General features: G+C 36.5%; 1 protein-coding gene across 3 annotated transcripts in view; it reads right to left on the reverse strand.

Moving 5' to 3' along the window:
• Positions 1 to 21,436, reverse strand: part of LOC129939692 (CDC42 small effector protein homolog) — a 49,701-nt gene that overhangs the window by 2,980 nt on the left and 25,285 nt on the right. For 2 of the 3 annotated variants that reach the window (XM_056047800.1, XM_056047801.1), the window contains exon 2: positions 3,236 to 3,738. In XM_056047800.1, the coding sequence (XP_055903775.1) occupies positions 3,236 to 3,481 (246 nt within the window). In that variant the 5' untranslated portion in view covers positions 3,482 to 3,738. Of the gene's footprint in view, positions 1 to 3,235; positions 3,739 to 4,177; positions 4,507 to 21,436 lie in introns of those variants that run through there. The other variant, XM_056047802.1, reaches the window with a different exon arrangement.

A 21,436-nucleotide genomic window follows, 5' to 3' on the forward strand; every position in this document is an offset into this window, starting at 1 on the left:
AAGGTGTCCAGTGCCGCAGACGGGGTCGTGCGAAGCGATCCGCTTATACATAGGCAGGCTGAACGTTGGACTTTATTTAACTTATCCCTGTTTATACCTTTCTCTAAAGCAGTCCACCATACTGCTACACCGTACGTTAAAATCGGTCTGATTACCGATGTGTATAGCCAATGCGTGATTCTGGGTTGTAAACCCCATTTATTACCAATATCTTTTTTGCAAGAAAAGAGAGCTACAGTAGCTTTTTTGACTCTTTCCTGTACGTTGCGTTTCCAATTTAGTTTTTTGTCTAAGACAAGACCTAGGTATTTGGCCTCGTCTGAGAATTTTAATTGGATTCCTTTAATGTAAGGAGGGTTGACAAATGGAATTTTGTATCTCCTCGAAAATAAGACCAGATCGGTTAAGACCCTATAGGGCTTCTTCGACATATTCGGAGCCCAGGCCTGTAAGGAGCGGTTTATCCGGCTCCCCGTCCTTGGAGTTATACTAAGGATGTGGCCCTCCAGGCAGGGGGTTGTGCCGTTGGGGTGACTCCTGGCCACGTACAAAAGACCTTAGTTGCGAAGCACCAACAAGCCTCGGATACGGATTCAATGTTGACAACCCACGCAAACGAAATAAGGACAACGAACTTCGGATCTGTACGTCGAATGTTGGGTCCCTTAACAGACCGCGTGCAGCCGAACAACTAGCAGCCCTAAACTGCTGCAAGGCACATATTACCGCCATCCAAGAAGTGCGATGGGATGGACCGGCAAACGCAAACTAAAAGACTGCGACTACGGCGACTGCTACCGAGAACAAAGACAGCGTCTATTTGGGTGTGGATTTGTTGTTGGAACTAGACTCAGGCAAAAAGTCTTAAGTTTCAACAGTGTGAGCCAGCGCATCACGACAATCCGCATCAAGGCTAAATTCGCCAGCATAAGCCTAATATGCGCATGCCCCAACAGAGGAGAAAGATGAAGACACAAAAGACATATTCTTCGATCTCTTGGACAAGACTTATGAGCAGTGGCCTGGCTATGACATTAAAATTGTCTTAGGAGATTTTAATGCCAAGCTAGGAAGAGAAGACTTCTGTGGTGGGACAATCGGAAGATACAGCCTGCACAACACAACCTCCGACAATGGATTCAGGCTGGTCGATTTCGCTGCGGGGCGAGACGTTCTGGTAGCTAGTACGCAGTTCACACATCTCAATATTCACAAGGGGACATGCAAATCTTCTGATTAATCAACTGTCAACCATATTGACCACATTGCGATCAACGCACGACACTTCTTCAGATGACCGAACTTTCCGAGGGGCCACTACCTCGTTGTAGCCAAGGTACACCTACAGATATTCCGATTCAAGCCAAAACAAGGAAGTACTGTGAGAAGATTCGACGTTAGACGGCTACTATCGCAAGAGACTGCCATGTCCTTTTCCGATCGAGTCTCTAATAACCTCTTAAGGAGTCCTATGCTGCCTGCATTAAGCATTGAAAACCAGTGGCAACATTGCCTTGCAGCCATCAGAGATTTCGCCTCTGAAGTTTAACACGGCCACAACAGCGAAACCCCTGGTTTGACGACGAATGCCGGAGAGAGGAACACCGGCTTCTTAGATGGAAAAGAGAGAGAACGAGAAGCACGCGATCGAGGAGATAGAGGGATGTCACAACAGGTTTAACTTAAGTTAAACAAAGCTGCTGGAGCTGACGGCATCGCTGCCGAACTAGCAAAGCAGCAGGCGATGACTTGGTAGGGAGCATGCACCAACTCATCTGCAAAATATGGTCGGTAGAAAGCATGCCCGATGAGTTGAGCCTCAGCATAGTGTGCCCGATACATAACAAAGCAGACCCTCTAAACTGCGTCAACTACAGAGGCATCAGTCTCCTCAACATTGCATCTAAGATCCTATCTGCCGTGTGGCTTCAGACCAGGAAAGTCCACTATCGACCAAATATTCACACTACGACAGATCTTGGAAAAAACCCAGGAACTTTAAATCAATACCCACCCTCTCTTTATCGATTTTAATGCCACGTATGACAGCATAAATAGGGAAGAGCTCTACAGAGCAATGTCTATTTTTGGCATCCTTGTCAAAGTTATCCGTTTGTGCAGAATGACGATGGAGAATGCACGCTGCTCTATCAAGGTCTGAAAAGATCTCACTGTCATGCGACTTCTTCAACATCGTTCTGGAAAGAATTGTGCGAAACTCAACCGTCAACACTAGAGGCACAATCTTCTAATGGTCCATCCAATTACTCGGATACGCAGATGATATTGACATAATTGGAAGATCAAAGCGTGATGTCAGTGGAGCGTTTTTGAGCATTGCGACGGAAGCGAAGAAGAGTGGTCAATGAGGGCAAGACCAAGTATATGCTGACATCAAAAAAGGACACTGAACAACGACGTCTTGGACAAAACGTCACCATGGACAGCTATAACTTTGAGGTAGTTAAGGACTTTGTCTACCTAGGCTCCGCTATTAACACAGACAACGACACCAGCGCTGAAATCAAACGAAGAATAACTCTTGCAAATCGCTGCTTCTTTCGACTTAGAATGCAATTGAGTGATAAAATCCTTTCTCAATCATCTAAAGTCACCAACAATAAGACGGCCATCATTCCGGTTTTAATTTATGGCCCTGAGGCTTGGACTCTGTCAAAGAATGACGAGAGCGTCTTAGGGTCCTTTGATTGATTTTCGGTCCCGTCTGCATAGATGGAGAGTGGAGGAGAATATACTACGACCAACTGTACAGGGCTGTACAGCGACATTGACCTGGTTAAAATAAATGTCCAACGACTTAGATGCCTGAATCATGTTTAGCCAATGAACAACAACTTTCCAGCCCGGAAGGTCTTCGAATCCAATCCCGAGAGACGGCGCAGTAGAGCAAGATCAGGTTGCGCATGCAGGTGCGAGAGGACCTCAACCAACTTGGCGAACGAAACTGGAGACAGCTAGCTATGGACCAAGATGGCTGGAGAGACACGTTGGTTGAGAATCAGGTCCGTCCCGTACTGTAGCGCTACCTGATTTTATATTATGTAATTAAATTAGATGTCATAAGGCTGCAAGAACAAAGAAATTGACATAATAAGTTTACCCAAAAGCTTAATCAAATCTTATCGCCTACTAAAGCAAAAACTTCTTTGCTTCTAATTAGCATTGATTTCGAATCTATGGCATATGGCACATTACTAAATACTTAAATATATACCTGCACTCGAATAGAACTCATTTCATAGCCTCCTTTGCTTTGCATCTGAGTTTGTATGGCATTCAGGTGATTCGTTGTTAGCTCCACATCAGCAGAGCCAATATGACCGGTATGTTGAAAATTCGTCGGATTACCAATCATTGATCTATCAATGCGTAATCGCTGATGTCGTCTTCGCGAAGGTGATTGTGGTTGATGAAAACAACATGAGAACCATTGCAACCAAATGTCACCTGTACTAGCCATTTTATTCGAGTATCTATTTTTAGTTTGTTGATGCGCCACGGTTTCGGCTGTTCCTCTTCTCTAATATTTGTAAAAAGCCAAAAAGTTTCCGCACAATTTCACACAAGCAATAATTGTACTTTATTATTTTCTCTTCTCGTTGTTCTTGTTGTTGTTTCGTTTTCTGAGTTTTGCTGAGGTGCACACAGATGGCGATAGTGGTCTGTCAACTTCCAAATGATCACTTTCTAATGAATGTATCACGAGTTTTGTTTTGTCTGTAACGAGAAGATAACAAAATATTAATGAAAATTTTGAAAATAATTTGTCATTGGAAAGAAGCAAAAAAGAACTAAGTTTATATGAGACATTGACAAGACATTCTTCGCCAACAGATGACTCTTGCCTCGATGGCGCATTACATAAGAGTTGTCACTGTGTCACTCATTCAGATGATTGCACAGAATTAAAAGTGAGAAATTCAATATGACTCAGTGAGGATAAAATAATTGGAAACAAAAGAACTGAAATAATATGCTTAACTCCACTTGCTGCTGTTGCAGGTTTATTTGTTTTTCGATTTCTGTGTGAGTCGGCACTTTTCCTCTACTGAACTTAATAAAGTGCCGTGCGGTTATTAACCGCAGAATGACATTAGCGATATTTATAGCTAAGAAAAAAGAATACGCGCGTATTCATAGTCAAAAGGTACTTAACGATTTACGCAAAATCGCTGCTGCTTTGCTGATGTTGTTGAGGCAAGTAGCACCAAACGAGCCCTGGCGCTGGCGCTGGTGCTGCCGCTCGCTGGTTAGCTGATGTTGACGTCTGAAAGCCACAAGCCAAGTAGCACCAAACGAGTGCCTTTTTAAAGCAATGAAACAACAAAAAGACAAGACAAAAACAAAAAAGTTACAAAAACACGATTGAGGAGCAACAAAACTGAGTCATCTCTTCCATTCGCGTTTTGTTATCAAATAAAATTTGAATTCGGATTTTCTTTGTTGTGAACATATAATTGCGGTTTGTGACTTCGTTGCGAGCATCCAGAAACTCAGAGTCACACCAGACCAGACCAGACTGACTGAGAATATTAAGGTCTTTTTAGAATTCAAAGCACATGGGGAAAGAGAAGAGATATTGAATTTGAAAATTAAATGTATTTTATGGTTCAGAACCGGAAGCAGCAGCTGGACGCACAAGTGCTACAGCTAGCTTTCCCATCTCATGACAGATATTACAATAAGCATTGCGCTGCGCTGCTATTCCAGTTTCACAGTTTCATCAATTTTATACATTCGAAATGTTTTTTTTGTATTATTTTAAATAATTTTATCAGATAATGACCTTTTTTTTTGTATTTGTTGCCACATCAATTAAATGAATCATCACGGATAACTGAAATAATATTTGCTTGGAGGTTTTCAATTTTTTGTTTTTGCAAGAGCCATAATCATAACAAACAAACGTGAACAAATTAACATGACTTTTTTGAGTTTTTTACATGGAGCTTCATATGTTGTCGTCGTTCTGAAGACGAATTATATTATATTGCGTGTAGTGTGGATTGGCAAATTTTTCGGGACGTGTTAATCATCGGAAGATTGTAATAATAACTCTGTTTATGGATTTGTAAACATAGTAATAGTAAATTGTTTTTACTTGTAACTAGGTTAAAAAAGTTTCATTGTGATTAGCTTAGGTTATGGTGAAGTGTCTGTCCGTGATGGAGTAGGACAACTTGTGATATCACACGAATAAGTGCGTGTTTTGAGTGAGATTTGCCAACAAAACGATCCGCAGTAGCCAGATTTTTGTATTTAAAATTGGCAAAGGGCTTAGAGTACAGCCTTGCCTCACTCCAATTTTCGTTTCAAACCATTCTGATACTAACCATGTATCTTCCAGCAGATTTTCTATGACTCTTCCAAATTTGCAAGACATTCCCTTGCAGTACAATTTGTACATCAACGATCTTCTATCGACTGTGTCGAATGCAGCCTTGAAATCCACAAAGAACGCGTATAATTTCTTTCAAAATGCAAAATATTCAGCTACATTGCGAAGTACAAAAATGTGGTCGACAGTTGAGTATCCCGCTCTAAATCCCTCTTGGTACTCTTTGAACATATTGTTGTGATTGATCCAAGATGTAAGTTTAAAATGGATATTCCCCTATAGTTGTTTGGATCGGATTTGGAGCCCTTTTTAAAGATTGGGAATATCAAAGATTTCTTGAAATCTCGAGGCATATTACCCTTTTCAAGGATGTCATTGCTTAAGTTTGTTACTGTTTGTATGAGCTCTATAGAGCAGAACTTATAGAATTCCCCGGGAATGCAATCCAACCCTGGTGCTTTGCCATTTTGCAGATCTTTTATCACAGCATTCGTTTCTGTCGCTGTTATTTGTACTCTTAGCCCTTTGCGCTATTGATCGACGATGTTATGGAAATCCTGCCTGGTGGAATTGAAGTCAGCAGTACTACTATCAAAGCACTTCTGCAGATGATATAGTGATTCTAGCTCATTCACCATTCATGATGATCAACCGATTATGCGAATACTGTGCCAAATGGAACCTAGTGGTCAACCAAGAGAAGTCGAAGATCATGATTTTCAATAGAGGGAGAGGCAGACTACGAACAAATGAGAAGTGGCACTACAATAACGAAAGACTTGGAGTTATCAGCGAATACAAGTACCTTGGAGTGATCTCCCCCTGCAACTTAAAAATGGAAAAGCACTTGAAAGATAAGCTTGTAAAGGCAAAAACTGCAATAAACTCAACTTGGAAGATGTGTTTCTCCAACAAATATCTAAACCATAGCACGAAATTTAAAGATTTTGAATCTGTTGCCGAATCAATCATGCTTTACGCAGCGCAAGTATGGGGAGGTCAGCAATATGATGAAGTTGAAAAACTTTTACGCTTCTACTTTAAACACATGTTCAGACTACCATCGAACACACCAAACTATGCGTTGAACCTGGAAACTGAATTATTAATGTTATACATAAAAACACTAAAATTACAGTCTGATTACATTATAAAAGTCTTAAACATGGATGAAGGTCGACTTCCGAAGAAGATCATGATGATAACAGAGAGCAGAAAAGTTGGATGGTATGATGAGTGGCTGGGTCATGCACGTTTGTAAAACTCGATCTAAGCCGAGACCAAGAGCCTCCTAATAACTGGAAACAAAGACTCTACGAGATCATTTCCAACACAGATATAAACTGCTGGAATGTGTATAAAAGTGAAGCAAGAGGATCCCTTTACAGATCGGTGTACAGTATACACTGAACTATAAATTTCAACATGCCGACGAACTAGGCGTAGTATCCATCTCAATGATGCTAAGGGCGAAGGTAGAACTTCTTCCGCTTAATTTTAGGCCACACAGCAAAAAGAGAAGACATATTTCATTTTATGGGTAGATGTCCGACTCTTCGTGGATTAAATGCTAGCTTCTAATATTTCAAGTAAATCATTAGTGATTCATTTTATTTGTCATTAAAAATATTTCTTATTTAAATTTCGGCAGACGGCAAAGCCACGCCATAAAGATTTTGTAAATGTAAATTGTTATGTTCTTATGTTGTTAATATACATAAAATCATTTTAATCTAAAATCTTAATCTATAATCTATTTAAAATTGGTACAACTGAAAGAAGATCTGTCAGAATAATAATAAACGAGCACACAAATAGACGAATTTTTCGTGAAAATCAAAAGTTAAAATTAACTTAGCAAAAAAACTAACTCAAACTAATAAAATATACAATTTTCAAGATGAAATGTTAAGAAAACATCTGGAAATTGAGATGTTATAAAAAAAAGTTCATTTAAAAATTGCTTCAAGAAGGGGGTTTGTTCGTAGACTGCTACATTAAAATGTGGTATTGAAGCGAGCTTGAAGCTCGCCACAATTCTTTCAATACCTGAACCGAGTTGAAATGAGTTTGATTCGACTTGATTCCAATCGGGGATTGGAGTCAAGTCAAAATTTGCGAAGAAAAACCTGTGTGGAGGAGTTTGTTTTACAGATAATGTATTATGGTCTGTTTATTGGCAGGATTGTGTACAAAAAATAAAGATTTCTTTTAATCAAATAAAAAAAATGCACATGGAGTAGGTAGCATAATCTTATATGGTGCTGAACTATTCAGTTCTTCATTGTTTAACAAGAATCAAACTATCTCACTTGCACTTCATAAGAAACATCGAAATACCATTGACATTTTAGAAAGTGCTGTCAAACCTAATCATTTTTAAATCTTCTTGTGGGGTGGAATTACCAAAAAGATTTATTTAATCTAAACTGACATAAACCTTTGGTGGAAACATAGCAAAACTTAATTATCTTTTCTATTATTTTCTCTTGCGAAATAAGCCCAGTTAGTTCATTTTCATTAACAAAACTAAATAATATCAACAGTAACAGATTGATTTTTTTCCCCAATAGAAAACACATGATTCCAAATGCACAACTATACAACGAACACAGCCATAGACATACAAATGCAATATCAATCGTACCAACATTTGAGAACGAAATCACATAAGATCCATTCGAGACTCGTATAAATTTCAAAAACCCATCCCTATTAAGATTCTACTTCAACTTTTATCGGTGTTATTCATACTATGGATATTGCTTTTGTTATTCGTGTAAAATCCTACTATATTATGGATAGATTTTCCAACAAAATACGGGTAATCTTGAGGCTTTTTCCTAAGCTCAATAAAACCAATTTGAGTCCTTTACAAAACGTTTATATCGTTAAAGCAGAACTCTCCTAAGTCTTGCGTTTTTGAGCTTGAGCATGGCATGTACAGATGAGATGAAGCATTATTTCCTCCTCTTCCTCATCGATACAGCTTCTGCAAAAGTCGCTTGAGAATACGACCAGGCGCGTTGCGTGCTTTCCTATGTGCAGTGACCGGTTATGACACCGATTATTAAGCTTATATACTATCTGCTTAGAGATAGTAAGCACCTTGGGCGTAAATCTAGTGTAGAATTGATATTTTTCGTGACTTCATTTTTGCGTCTTGCATTAGCAATAGTTTACATGTAGCGATTGGTGTGAAAACATTACCCAAACTTGGTAAAATGGAAGGCGCTTGGACAATGACCAGTGTTCCAATTTTGTATTGGTTTAGAAAGATTTTTCTTATTTTTTGTTTATGTACTTAAAATTTTTAATAAAGAAATGGTTATTACAAATTTTGAAAAATCGTAGGAAGATAAGAAAGAGATTCCGTTCAAACGAAAATTCACCATCAGGACAAAAAAAACAATACGAAAACTACAATAGTTGGATCAACTGACATGAACCCCAGAAGACAACCAATTAACCCGATCACGAAATTTCGGATAAAACAAAATACGATGTTGAAAACAAGTCCGTTAGTCCGTTCCAGCTATTTAAATATACCAATAATCAACTTTAAAATCATCTGCCAACAAAAAAAATGAACACCGAACACTACTCAAAGAGAAGAGTAGATCGAACCCCCATACAAAAATAACTAAACAGAAAACATATCAATCAAAAATCTACAAAATACTAAGAATTTGTACTTTGAATGTCAGAACATTTCCTTTAGACGAAAAGCAGGAAGAAGCAAGAAAGCATTATGGCTGAACAACAAACACGCTTTAGCTTCGTCTGCGTTACGGTGAGCCTGCTTCGAGATTGCTTTGAATGACATTTCTATTATTTCATCCCTCCAAAGAGCAAATATTTTGTCTGTTGATATTTTTTTACAGCTGTTGAGCTGTCAGACAAAGCAAATGTTCAGATAATTGAACTGAACGTTACGTTACATTACGTTCTTTTCCTTACGATTGTAAAACGAAACGTGGGTCGAAGCTTCATTGTGATAGCATGCATTGAATACCTATGGCTGAACTCGTAAACGTCAGGAGAAGCCGAAGCTGAAGCGTGTTTGTGATTCAGCTAATAATTTCTTAAGAAAAATGTTTCAGATTTTTCTTTCAGCTTATTAAGAACAGTTATAGCTAAAATTATGCCGACAAGAATGAGTGAAGCAGAGATGTTATATAAATTTAAAGTCTAGCATAGTCAGAATCGTTAAAATGTATGAACTTTATTCATACCAATAGTAAAACCTTCGTAAATTAAGGCGGAGTTTGAAGTTCATTAAAAAAAGGTTATAAACTAAAATGTTCAATATGTATGACACACGCTTACTTATGATCACAGAGTTAACGAGATGTGGTAAGGAGGTAACCCTGATTCACTTTTAACAGACACTATAATAATTGTTTTCTTTGTCACGCATTTAACTTATTATTGTGATTTATTAATTTTAAATTATTTAATAACAATATCCGAAGAAAACTTGTAAGATATAATATTTCACTTCTTATATCACCGGAGTAAATAAAATCTTTTCTTTTAATTTTTCACAAAATCTTTTAGTGTCACTCTTTTTAGTGTTGTTCTTTTTGAAAATTTCTTAAACAAATTTTCATTGTTTATCACGCTTAATCCGACTACCGACTAAAATTGAATTGAGACCATCAACTCACCTTTGGCTACGGATGGCGTCGAGCGGCTTTTAGATTCAATAAAAGCTGCAAACGTATCATAGGTATATAGGCTTTAGACAATAGCTTGCGAATTATAGTTTGAATAAATTTTAAAATCGCATTTTTCAAAAATTAATTCAAAGAATAATGTCAGTTAATAAACATTTAGAAATAAAAGTATCTTAAAAATAAAACTATACATATATTAATATAACGGTTTTTTATATTCAAACGCTGCTGTGGTTGACCAAAAATAAATTGACAATTCAAACTTTACATAAAATGAATAATTTACTAAAAGAAACACCGTTAAAATGAGGTGCTGTGGAGCTGTGCTATTTATCTAACTCCCCTGGAGGCTTTCTCCCCCGATCGACGTTGACTGTAAATTATTATGCTATTCTTCTGATCGAAATACATAATTAAGTTATCTAATTTATTAAAAAAAAATGCTTGAATTTGAACTAAAACAGTGATTGTCCTGATTCTTTTTTGTTTACGTTTTTGTTTAACGATGGTAAATTAGTGTCGTTGACATCTTAATGCATTTATGTGGTTTCAAATAATTGTTTTATATATTTTTTACGGACCGAATATTCAAAATGTTTCGATGTTTTAGCATTTGTATGTTTTGTGAAAAGATCAATTAAAATAAAAAACGTATTGAAACTTAATTAAATACATTAAAAAACAAATGATTTTGTGAAGCAAATCGAATCGAATATTCACAACTTTGAAAGCCAATTTAAGTTCAGATTTTTGTGATGTCTTTATATTTGATTACGTGTTCACAAACTGCTAGTCTCAAGTAGCAAATGTGCAATTTCCAAAAATTATTATTTTTAGAGATTGGTTCAAGGGGATTCAATATTTTTTTTCTTTTATAGTGCCAAAGAGTAACCTTTTTATCATTATTATAATAAAAATAATATAATATGAATCATTTTCGGAAATTCACAAATTAATTTTTGTATGAAAGGCCGTGGCGCGGTAGCTAGTGCGTAAGACTTGATATTTATATACCACACTCTTCAATATTGTATATTATTCAGCCATTGGAAGACCGTTGTGGTAATCCCACTCTCAAAAAAGGGAATGAACAACTCCAATACGTCAAATCTTCGGTCGATAAGTCTTCTTCTGAGCATCAACAAAGTTTTCGAGAAGATCATTAATAGGGCTCTGACCAAGTAGGCTGCGGGCAGCAAAATTATTTCGGATAAACAGTTTGGGTTCAAGGCGGGTCATGACAGAATTTATGCTGCGCCTAAGTTTGTTTCTGATATCCAATGGTATAAATCAAAAATACAATTCACAGCGAATGGTTAGAGGGTCTTTTGTTAAAACTGGGGGGTCATTCCGCAAAACGATTATCGTCAAACGATAGCAAAGTAGGAAATCAAAGGTCAAAGAATTGCACGTACACTGATAAAAAACTTAATTATATATACATACATATATGTAAGTTTTAGTAGGGAGTATGATAACTTTTCGCTTTTATAACATCCTGAAAGCGATTCTTTATAGAGAGAACTAGTTTTGAAGTGACTTCCGGCGAAATTTTTTTTCTATTCTTCCAATATACCGGCTTTTAGCTGGTTTTTAATTACTTATTTTTGATTCTCGGACCTTTCTTTCTAAATAATCCCAAAGATGCTCAATGGGATTAAGGTCTGGGGATTGGGGAGGATGAGGCAAGGCACTTGCGATTTAACATTATAGAGAAGCCACTCCTCTACTATCCTTGATGAATCTTTAGGATCGTTGTCTTGCACAAGTTGTTTCTATAAAAACTAAATTTCCCACACCATTGGACCATAACGTTTCCATCTTCATGTTTCACCGTTGATTGTAAATTCTTCACATCTAATGCTGTGTTTGGTTTCCTCCACACAAATCTGCGACCGTCCCACCCAAAGACATTAAATTTGCTCTCGTTAAGGAATAACTCATTTTTCTAAAAATCATCTAGTGTCGAAACGTATGCATTCGCATAGTTCAAGCGTTTGAAATATAGGTTTTTTTTTGTACCGTGCGTCCATTAAATCCCTTTGAATGCAGAAAGTTCCGAACAGTTTAAGGGTTAAGCGATATTCCATCATTTGCTTGAATGTCAGCAGCTATTTTAGGAGCACTAAACATGGGATCAGCCTTTACCATTCGCTCAATTTTTCATTCCATATGAGCATTTAGTATTTTTTTTTCGATCTTTTCCTGGGGCCACTTCAAAGCTTTTATTTTTCAAATAATTTTTTAATACATATTGAACTGTTGACCGGGGTCTACCAATAGTTGACGATATCTCATCATAATTTTTTCCATCGTTTCTTAGTTTAATAATCAGTTTTCTTACTTCAAGAGGTACATTTTTTTGAGAAGCCTTCATTTTCAAAATAAACTTCAAAAAATAACACTTGGAAAAATCAATACACCCCGGCATACTGAGCCTAGATCCAAAAATACTCCATTTACCATGATCGGAATCTTTCGTACGTTTCACTCTCCCAAACCCGTTTGTTTACATTGTTGTATTTGTATTTTTGACAATTAGTCCATGAATAGATGTGAAACCAAACAGAAAAAAAAAAACGATGCCGTGGGCTAGCGGCACTTTGCAAAGCAAAAACAAAATGGGGAGGTTAATATGTTTTTTTCAGGTTTTTCTTTTTACTTTTTTCGATGAAAAAGTCAGTTTTAAGCTTTGTAATTTTGTTGATAGCAAACCAATGTACATTTTTGTCTTGAAAAAAGCATATTCAACATCTTGTTATTGTAATTAATTCACTAATTTAGAATAATCACTACGAAATTCTTTAAATTTCATAATTAACCTCGAATAATTGTATCAAAGATGCGTTCGGAGAACCATTAAATTAAGGTTGCGAGCGCAATTTTTTTGTATTGAATTCTAATAAATTTTCGTTAATGAACGGCCCAAATATTTTGTTTGCAATTAATCAAAATCTGTATTAATTTAACTAATCCAAGTATATTTATAGTTTGTTTTTAATGATTTAAGCTTGCAACTATTCTTCAATTCCATTTTGATTAATAAATATTATGTTGAAAAAAAGAGTTATAATCGAAAAATACCTTATCCATAACATTCTTACTTGATGGATGCATATACTTGTGTTTGCTATAAAAAAAAAAACTTTGCATCAAAGGAACGCCAATGTTTTAAAAAACTAATCAGAACGATTATAGCGAACCTGTTGAATAAATGCAGAACAAATGAGATGAAAATTTTGACATATATCACAAAATGAAAACGTGAAAAAATCGTTCTAAAATCATGTACAACTCATTCAATAGATCAAATAATCGACATTAATGTTTATTGTTGACGTAAAGAATTTTTTTTTAGTGCATTCCCACAGTTTAACGCAAAATATAATTTTCATTCATTCCGTAAAAATGTTTAGTTACCAAAGTTCAAGTTAACTTATTATTGTTTAAAGGGTATGTTTCTAACTCTCAAATAGTCCCTCAAAAAGAAAAAACTAAAATTTGGTCTTGCAATTATCGAACTGCTTAAATGATAAAAAAAACTAATTTAATTGAGGAGTCTAAACTAGCTAAAGTTGGAAATGGAACTTCCCAAGTATGCTTCTCGTAGCATTGTCTGTACAAAGAAATACGGAGGCATCCGCCTATTGTTTCCACCTGAACTTCTAACGTCGCCAAAAAAACTGAAAAAATTGTCTGTTTTGTCGTTTTACAAAATATTGTGTTACACTTTTGTCAATTTCCAATTATACTTAACCAGTTACAGCTCATATTGCGTTCGCAAATAATTTAAGTAAATAAAAACCAGCACTAATAAATCATTAAATATGTATTTGGTCAATCTTATTTTATATACATTAACAACATTTATTTGGATTTAAATTAAAAAGCTATACAAATCTTCCAATTTAAGACCATGTCAGCACTTCAGATTCTGTTGGTTAGGATTGTTTAGTTTTTGAACAAGGCCATAAAACATTCTAAATAAAGCATTTAGATATGCCTGCAGACTATAATGAAGCATTTTGATAGGCCGGAGCACTAAATGTGAGAATGTGTTTGGTTTTTGCATCATTTCACGCACACTTTCTCACATTTAGTGGGTACTTAGCTTGTAGGCAAACCGAAATGTCAGTCTGAGATTCCGATCTTGGTAATGGAGTATTTTTGCCTAGATCTCTCAATATCATTACAGAACACAATTTACATTTCAAAAGAACCGTTATTTCCAGTGTACAAACATTTGTTTTATGTACGAGCAATTTTTTGACATTCCAGGCAAAATTCTACTTACGGTCAAAAAAAAAAAACATGAGGCAAAGCTAGAATATTTTGTTGCAGTTTTGTTGTATTTCCTATTATACATTATAATTTGATCATATAATAGTCCAGTCATTTTAGCTATTTTAAGCCCCAATCTGCGGAAAAATTCCTAGTGAGCTGAATTTTTGTATGCACCTTTATTACGGCATTGTAATGAAGATGTGAAAAATCGACATTGATATCGTGCCGGCTAAAAAAGTTATAAAGGTCAAAAGGTCACGAAAATCAGTTTTTCGCAAATATCTCGCGATCTATTGGTCAGAGGTCAATAAAGGTCACTATAAAAATTGTTTGTCATGAAATTGTCTACAAAAAATGTCTCTTGCATTTTTCTGTAGAATTAACCGTTTTCGGAGTAGAGCACCGAGAACGTTTTTTTTACATGGTTTCCCCCGAAGGCATAATCCATAATATGTAATAAAAGATTTTTTTATTTACGGGCTGTATTTATTAAATTAAAAATTATTTCTTGAGTGTAAAAGACGTTATTTTAGTAGAATTGCTCTTAAACAGTTTTCATAATGAGTGATACATGTTTTATATGCAAAGACGTGTTATCGGATGGTGAAGTAGTACAAGTTAGGCGTGGTCTTCAGACATTAAAAAATGCTAGTATCGCTAGAGGTGATGGTAATATTGAATATTTAAATACTGTGACTTTTTTAAATGTTCATAGCAATTGTCGTAAAAATTATACGAACAATTTGAGTATAGCGGCTTTTAAACGACGCCAAGAAGAACCGAGTACATCAATATCTCCACGTAAGATTTCAAAAAATTATGTTTGTTTTGTGGAGAAGAAGCGAGTGAGGTAATCGAGAAAAAAAAAAAGAAAAAAAATACAGACGCGTTATTAGAGAAGTGAGTACTCTTTCATTTAAAGACAGTATTAAAAGCTGCAGAGGCGCGTGGTGATAAATATGGAAGAAGTGTAAAGGAGCGTGTGAATTTTGAGTATGACTTAGTATCTTTCGAAGCTAAGTATCATGATAAATGTTTCTCAAATTTCTTATTAGTCAGTGGAAAGGGTGACGCAGGCCGTCCATTGGATGAAAATATCAGAATTGCCATGGAAAATGTTTTTTATTACATAGAAAATAATGACGAATGTCAATTCACATTGGCTATTGATAAAACAATAATACAAAAATTGATTGCTCGATATGGGAATAATATTGTAATTACCACGAAAAGTAAATCATTAACAATTATTTGCTTTCGAGATACTGCAAGTAATATTTTAACAAATGCGTGGTACGAAGAAAAAAAACTAAATCATTGTGATGAACGTCTTCGAATTGTAGAAGCTGCTGCATCAATAATTAAAGAAGATATTCGTTCTGTTACAATTATTCACGACGCATATCCACCACCAAGTCGAATGTTAGATAATATTAATGACGAAATTCCTAACACTCTAACACATTTCTTGCATCAATTAATTGTGAAGAATAAAAAAGGCCAAACAAAAAAACATGAAGCAAAATGTTATTGTAAGACTAGGTGGTTTTCATATGCTTATGTCGTTTCTTGGATCTATAGGATATATAATGGAAGGAAGTGGACTCAAGGAAGCTCTCAGTATTATTTATGCTCCAAATTCAGTAGACAAAATGTTAGATGGCCATGCTTTTGCAAGAAGTGTAAGAGGACATGGACTTGTTAGAGTTGCACTAATGAAGCTTATTTATGATAAATTAACAATCGATCAAAATCTGCAGGAGTTTTTAGATGGTTACATCATGGATATTCTGAGAGGGACAATTTCTTACGATAACATTGAAGAATCTGAAGATGTTTTGAACGGACTAATACAGTTATTTAATGACGAAGTACCTAAATTGAAGGACGATGGTCCTACTGCTCAGTTATGGCTACAATACATTGAAATGATATCGATAGCTAATGATTTCATTCGCGCTGAGAGACTAGGGTTATGGAATGATCATCTTACAAGTGTTCAGCGAATGCTTCCATATTTCCATGCATCTGGTCATTTCCTCTATGCTAAATCTGCACATTTATACTTGCACGATATGATAGCTTTGAAAGACAAAATGGGACACCAAGACTATATAAACTTTACAAAAACATTTGCAGTGAGACGCACAGAAAAATTCAATTGTGGAGCCTGGACAGACATGACTATTAAACAAAGTTTGATGAAGTCTATGAAGACTGAAGGAGGAGTTACTCGAGGAAGGAGTACTCATGAAAGCGTCTTATCTAAGTGGATATATGGCATGCATGCGACAAATGCAATTTGTGAAGAAATTGAAAAATTTTGCGACCTTTCATTTGATACAACAGATCTACATGTAGACTCAAGAGATTCACGTATTGAAAGAGATAATACTGACATTAAAAAACTTGTAGAGTGGTTTGCTTTGCATAATCCTTTTTCAAGTTGCAATCAACTAGTCTCTGTATCAACAGGCAATAATAAAATCAACTGTTATAATGCCAAAGAAAATGGTCTGCAGTCAATTAAAAAAATTATAGGAGTAAAATTTGACGAAGTTAAATTAAAACGCTCTGACAGAGTTCTTCCATTATCATCAGTAAATACTTCTATCATGGTTCATGACTGCAAGGTAACGATCGATCCGTTATTGGTATTTCAACGAATTAGTTTAAATAAAAAATTTGAAGAAAATCTTTGTGAATATTTACAATACGAATTAAGTCCATACCCAACAGCACTATTTGATAATGTTGGCATGAGAAAAACTCAAAAGTCAAAAATATACGACTACTTCGAGCCAATTAATTATCAAGTAATTTGTGATAATACAACATACATAATCGATGGTGGATTTCTTTTGCATCGTGTCGTATGGCAAAAGAATGATACATTTCATATTATCATTCACAAATATATTAATTATTTATCAAATAATTTCAGAACAAATATTGTCGTCATTTTTGATGGTTACTCTGATACCAGTAAAAATATCAAAGCGATGGAACAACTAAGACGAACCGCTGCTGTTTCTACATCTTGTGAAGTGCACTTCAATGAATCGATGGAAGTTCCTATCAGTCAAGAAAAATTCTTATCGAATCGATTTAACAAAAGAAAATTAATTGAAATGCTTATTAAGAAGTTCGAAGAAGTTGGTATTGCTACAAGACAATCACGTGATGATGCTGACGTTTTAATAGTTGAAACAGCCATTGAAAAATCAAAAAATAATACTACAATTATTGTTGGTGAAGACATAGATCTGTTGGTACTTCTCATAGCACGCACACAAATACTTGATCAACCTACATCATTTTTTTTTAAAAAACCAGGAAAAAACAATGTTGAAACAAAAATATACTCGACTGATAGCCTCAACAAATATCCACATTGCAAGAAAAATATTCTGTTTCTACATGCCATGACCGGATGTGATACAACTTCAGCACTTTTTGGAAAAGGAAAGTTAAAAATCATGAAGATGTTTGAAAAAAGACCCGATTTAAACAATTCTGCAGAAATATTCCAACAAGAAAATTGCTCTCGAGATGCCATTGGCAATGCTGGGAAAGATTTTCTACTAGCAATGTACGGTGCTCCAAAATCAGAACTTTCGATCAATAATTACAGATACTGTAGCTTTGCTAAACTAACAAGGCAAAGTACAGCTGTAAAATTTCCATTATTACCACCTACATCTTCAGCAGCTGAACAGCATATTTTTCGAGTGTATTATCAAATACAAACCTGGCTAGGAAGAGAAATTGATCCAAGACAGGGCCTAGTGACTTATAACTCTCAACCATTCCTGTGTGCGAGTAATGTTGTCAGGAATGGAGGGGACCTACAATTTTATGCCGAATCCGAACGGCTAGTTTGAGAAAGCACTTTTTTATGACAAGAATTACTCTTGAGGAATTGTCAATTCCTCGCAAGAGGCAGTACCCGCGATATTAATTTTTTTTAAATTAAGGTGGCACAGGCAGGGATTGAACCCAAGACCCCTTGCATGATAGTCCAACGCACTAACCATCATGCCACGGGTTTTAGAAAAATTGGATTAAGATGTTCAAAAGTTTGTGGACATTGCCGTGGACAGTCATGCTTAAACGCAGAGTCAACCAACGATGAAAGTGATGAAGATGTTGATTTAAATACAGGACTCGACGTTTTGTCAGCAACTGTTGATGACACAGAAACTGAAGATATTGACAATGAATGTTAAAAAAAAAAAAATATACTTAAGTTAATTTTTCTGTACTTTGCTGTATTCAAATAAAAAATTATTCACTTGTACAAAAAAAACCTCTTATTACATATTATGGATTATGCCTACTGGGGAAACCATGTAAAAAAAAACGCGCCCTGCATTCTACCTCGGAGGTGGTGAGGAAACGAGTGCATCGTTATAATATAGTCGCTTTCTCGGTGCTCTACTCCGAAAACGGTTAATTCTACAGAAAAATGCAAGAGACATTTTTTGTAGACAATTTCATGACAAACAATTTTTATAATGACCTTTATTGACCTCTGACCAATAGATCGCGAGATATTTGCGAAAAACTGATTTTCGTGACCTTTTGACCTTTATAACTTTTTTAGCCGGCACGATATCAATGTCGATTTTTCACATCTTCATTACAATGCCGTAATAAAGGTGTATACAAAAATTCAGCTCACTAGGAATTTTTCCGCAGATAAAACCTAAAATGACTGGACTATAAAGTCAATAAGTTCAGATTTGTGGTAGGAAGTCCATAGTGTAAGAGAAACCCATTTATTTTCAACTGCTGTACGTGCAATTTTTTTGATGTAGTGAATGTAAAGCATTTATGTTTTTTTCTTTCTCACTTGTAACAAAATCTAAACCATTATAGTTTAGTTCAAAGTTTTTCAAAAAAAAGTCTTTGTAATTTCAATAATATCAGACATAATTAATATCTTCGGCGGCAAAAAATAAAAACAGTAAGTAACAATAACAATAAACACCACAAAATAGTTAGAAAGTTTGGCAAAAAGCAATTTGTTGCAACTTTTCATAGACAAAAACCAAGTTTAATAACATTTTAAAGTTAACAAGCATTAGCTTTCGTTGAGCTAATTTTGACATTTCAGTTATCTTATACTGAGACGAGACTATAGTGCAAAAGTAATGATATCAGGGATGGAAGGGACCTACAGTTTAAAGCCAAATCCGAACGGCTTTTTTGAGGAAGCACTTTTTATGACAAGAATTACACTTGGAATAATTGTCAATTCTTCGGAAGAGGCAGTCCCCTTGAAAAATACTTAAGATGGCACAGGCAGGAATCGAACCCTAGACATTTGGCATGACAGTCCAACGCACTAACCATCATGCTACGGGTACTACATTAAGCAAGTTATTCAAACAAAAAGAGTGAGTTTTTTTCAGTGAAAATTACCATGTGTTTAAACGTTTGTGAAAAAAAGTAATGTGGAGTTGAATCTCAAAATGTTTGTCATTGAAAGATTTGAGTATTGACAAACCTATATTGAAGTGCCTTCTTTTTTTCTCTTTTATATAAACCAATCCGCCATTTTTAGGACGAACTTTGCCTTTGATCTTACCCGGCAAAATCCTCATTCAAACCCTCCAAGTGGGTGCCAGGCGGGCAATGATCACCGCAATAGTCCTGTGCGTTTTTGGCAGGATGGTGATTAGCTAACGTTGAGTTGGGTCGCTGAATTGTTGTAACTCAATAGTGCAACGTTCGGAAACCCAATTTAATCATAGTTTAGAGGTTCCTAATTTCAGTGGTGCTGTGAGCGTACTAGTACGAAAACCGTGCCGAAGAATGAAAGGCTGGGGGATAAACCAGCCGTTAACGAGCTCTTTCGGATGCTGTGGCAAGGTCCGTCATATTTCTGCCTTACCCCAGCAAGCGGCTCTGCCGGGGCTGACCGTCTTTCCGCATTACTCGTGGGAATAAAATGAAAACTCAAATACAAAAAAATCAAATAAAACAATTATTAAACAAAAAAACCGCGCCATGGCTGCCAATGCGGTCACATCTCCTGAAAAGGCTGTCGAGCCAACTCAGGTGTGTGAACGGGTTGTCCTTGTCAACCCTACGGTTGCCACTAGTAGCCGCAGTCTTTCTCCCTCTGCTAGCCGCAACCTTTACTTGAAGGAATTACCCGTCAGTGGAACAGCTGTGACGCTCGGCTGGGGCGGCAATTCCACACCCCACCTCTTCCCCACTCCTGCTAGGACGTTGCAAGCGACCACAAGAAGGGACACTCCATCCGGAGAGACAAAATCTGTGACATGTGGAATTGACTCGAAGAGTGAGGGCACACCCGGATTCGTATCGGTAGCGACTAGATCTGGAGGTGTCACACGTACATAGCTCTGGGCCGGCCAAAAAGAAGTAAAAGAAGTCACAAGCCAATCGAGACCAACGCAATGCTGAGAGTATTCTAGCCGCAGTCGGTGTCATACCGGCGGCGGAAAGAACCCCAGAGCAAACGCAAAACCGCGAGTGGGCTAGTGGCTTTCTTAGCAAAAAGCTGAACCGACCTGCGGCGACTCAACGTCAAAGCGCAATAGGTCTTTCGAGGGCGACAAGCCTGAACCAAAAAGGCAGAAGGTGCTTTCCAACAACACAACAGCCTTCAACAAAGATCTTTCCTTCAGCGACGCGCTCAAAGGCAAGATCATAGCCGCGGTCATTGACAGGAGTCATGTGGATGGTAACATCTCTCATGATCATTGGGCAGACGTCAAGGCTCACCTCGGTTTCAGATTTTTATCTGTCATCGAGGAGAATCCGGGGCTTCTCCCAGACACAGCCGATGCAGGATGGGCCACAGAGACATTCCGGGAAATTGCAAAGCCGATGAGCTCGCCATAACATAACAACACTTGCTACATGCAAATATCTTCTTAAGCAATATGGTCTAGAATTAACAAATGGTAGATGGTCACAGAGTACCACCTGCCTAGCAACCAAGCAAATATGGCCAAGCATAGACTTAAAACGGTCAAAAGGCTTGATATCACTGAGCAGACAAAGTATAAGCTCTACAATTGGAGTAATAACAGGACACACTGCCTCATAGGAAGACATGCTCTGAGGCTAGGGGTCT

This window comes from Eupeodes corollae, chromosome 1, assembly GCF_945859685.1.
Source record: "Eupeodes corollae chromosome 1, idEupCoro1.1, whole genome shotgun sequence".
In the NCBI taxonomy this organism is placed as follows: Eukaryota; Metazoa; Arthropoda; class Insecta; order Diptera; family Syrphidae; genus Eupeodes; species Eupeodes corollae.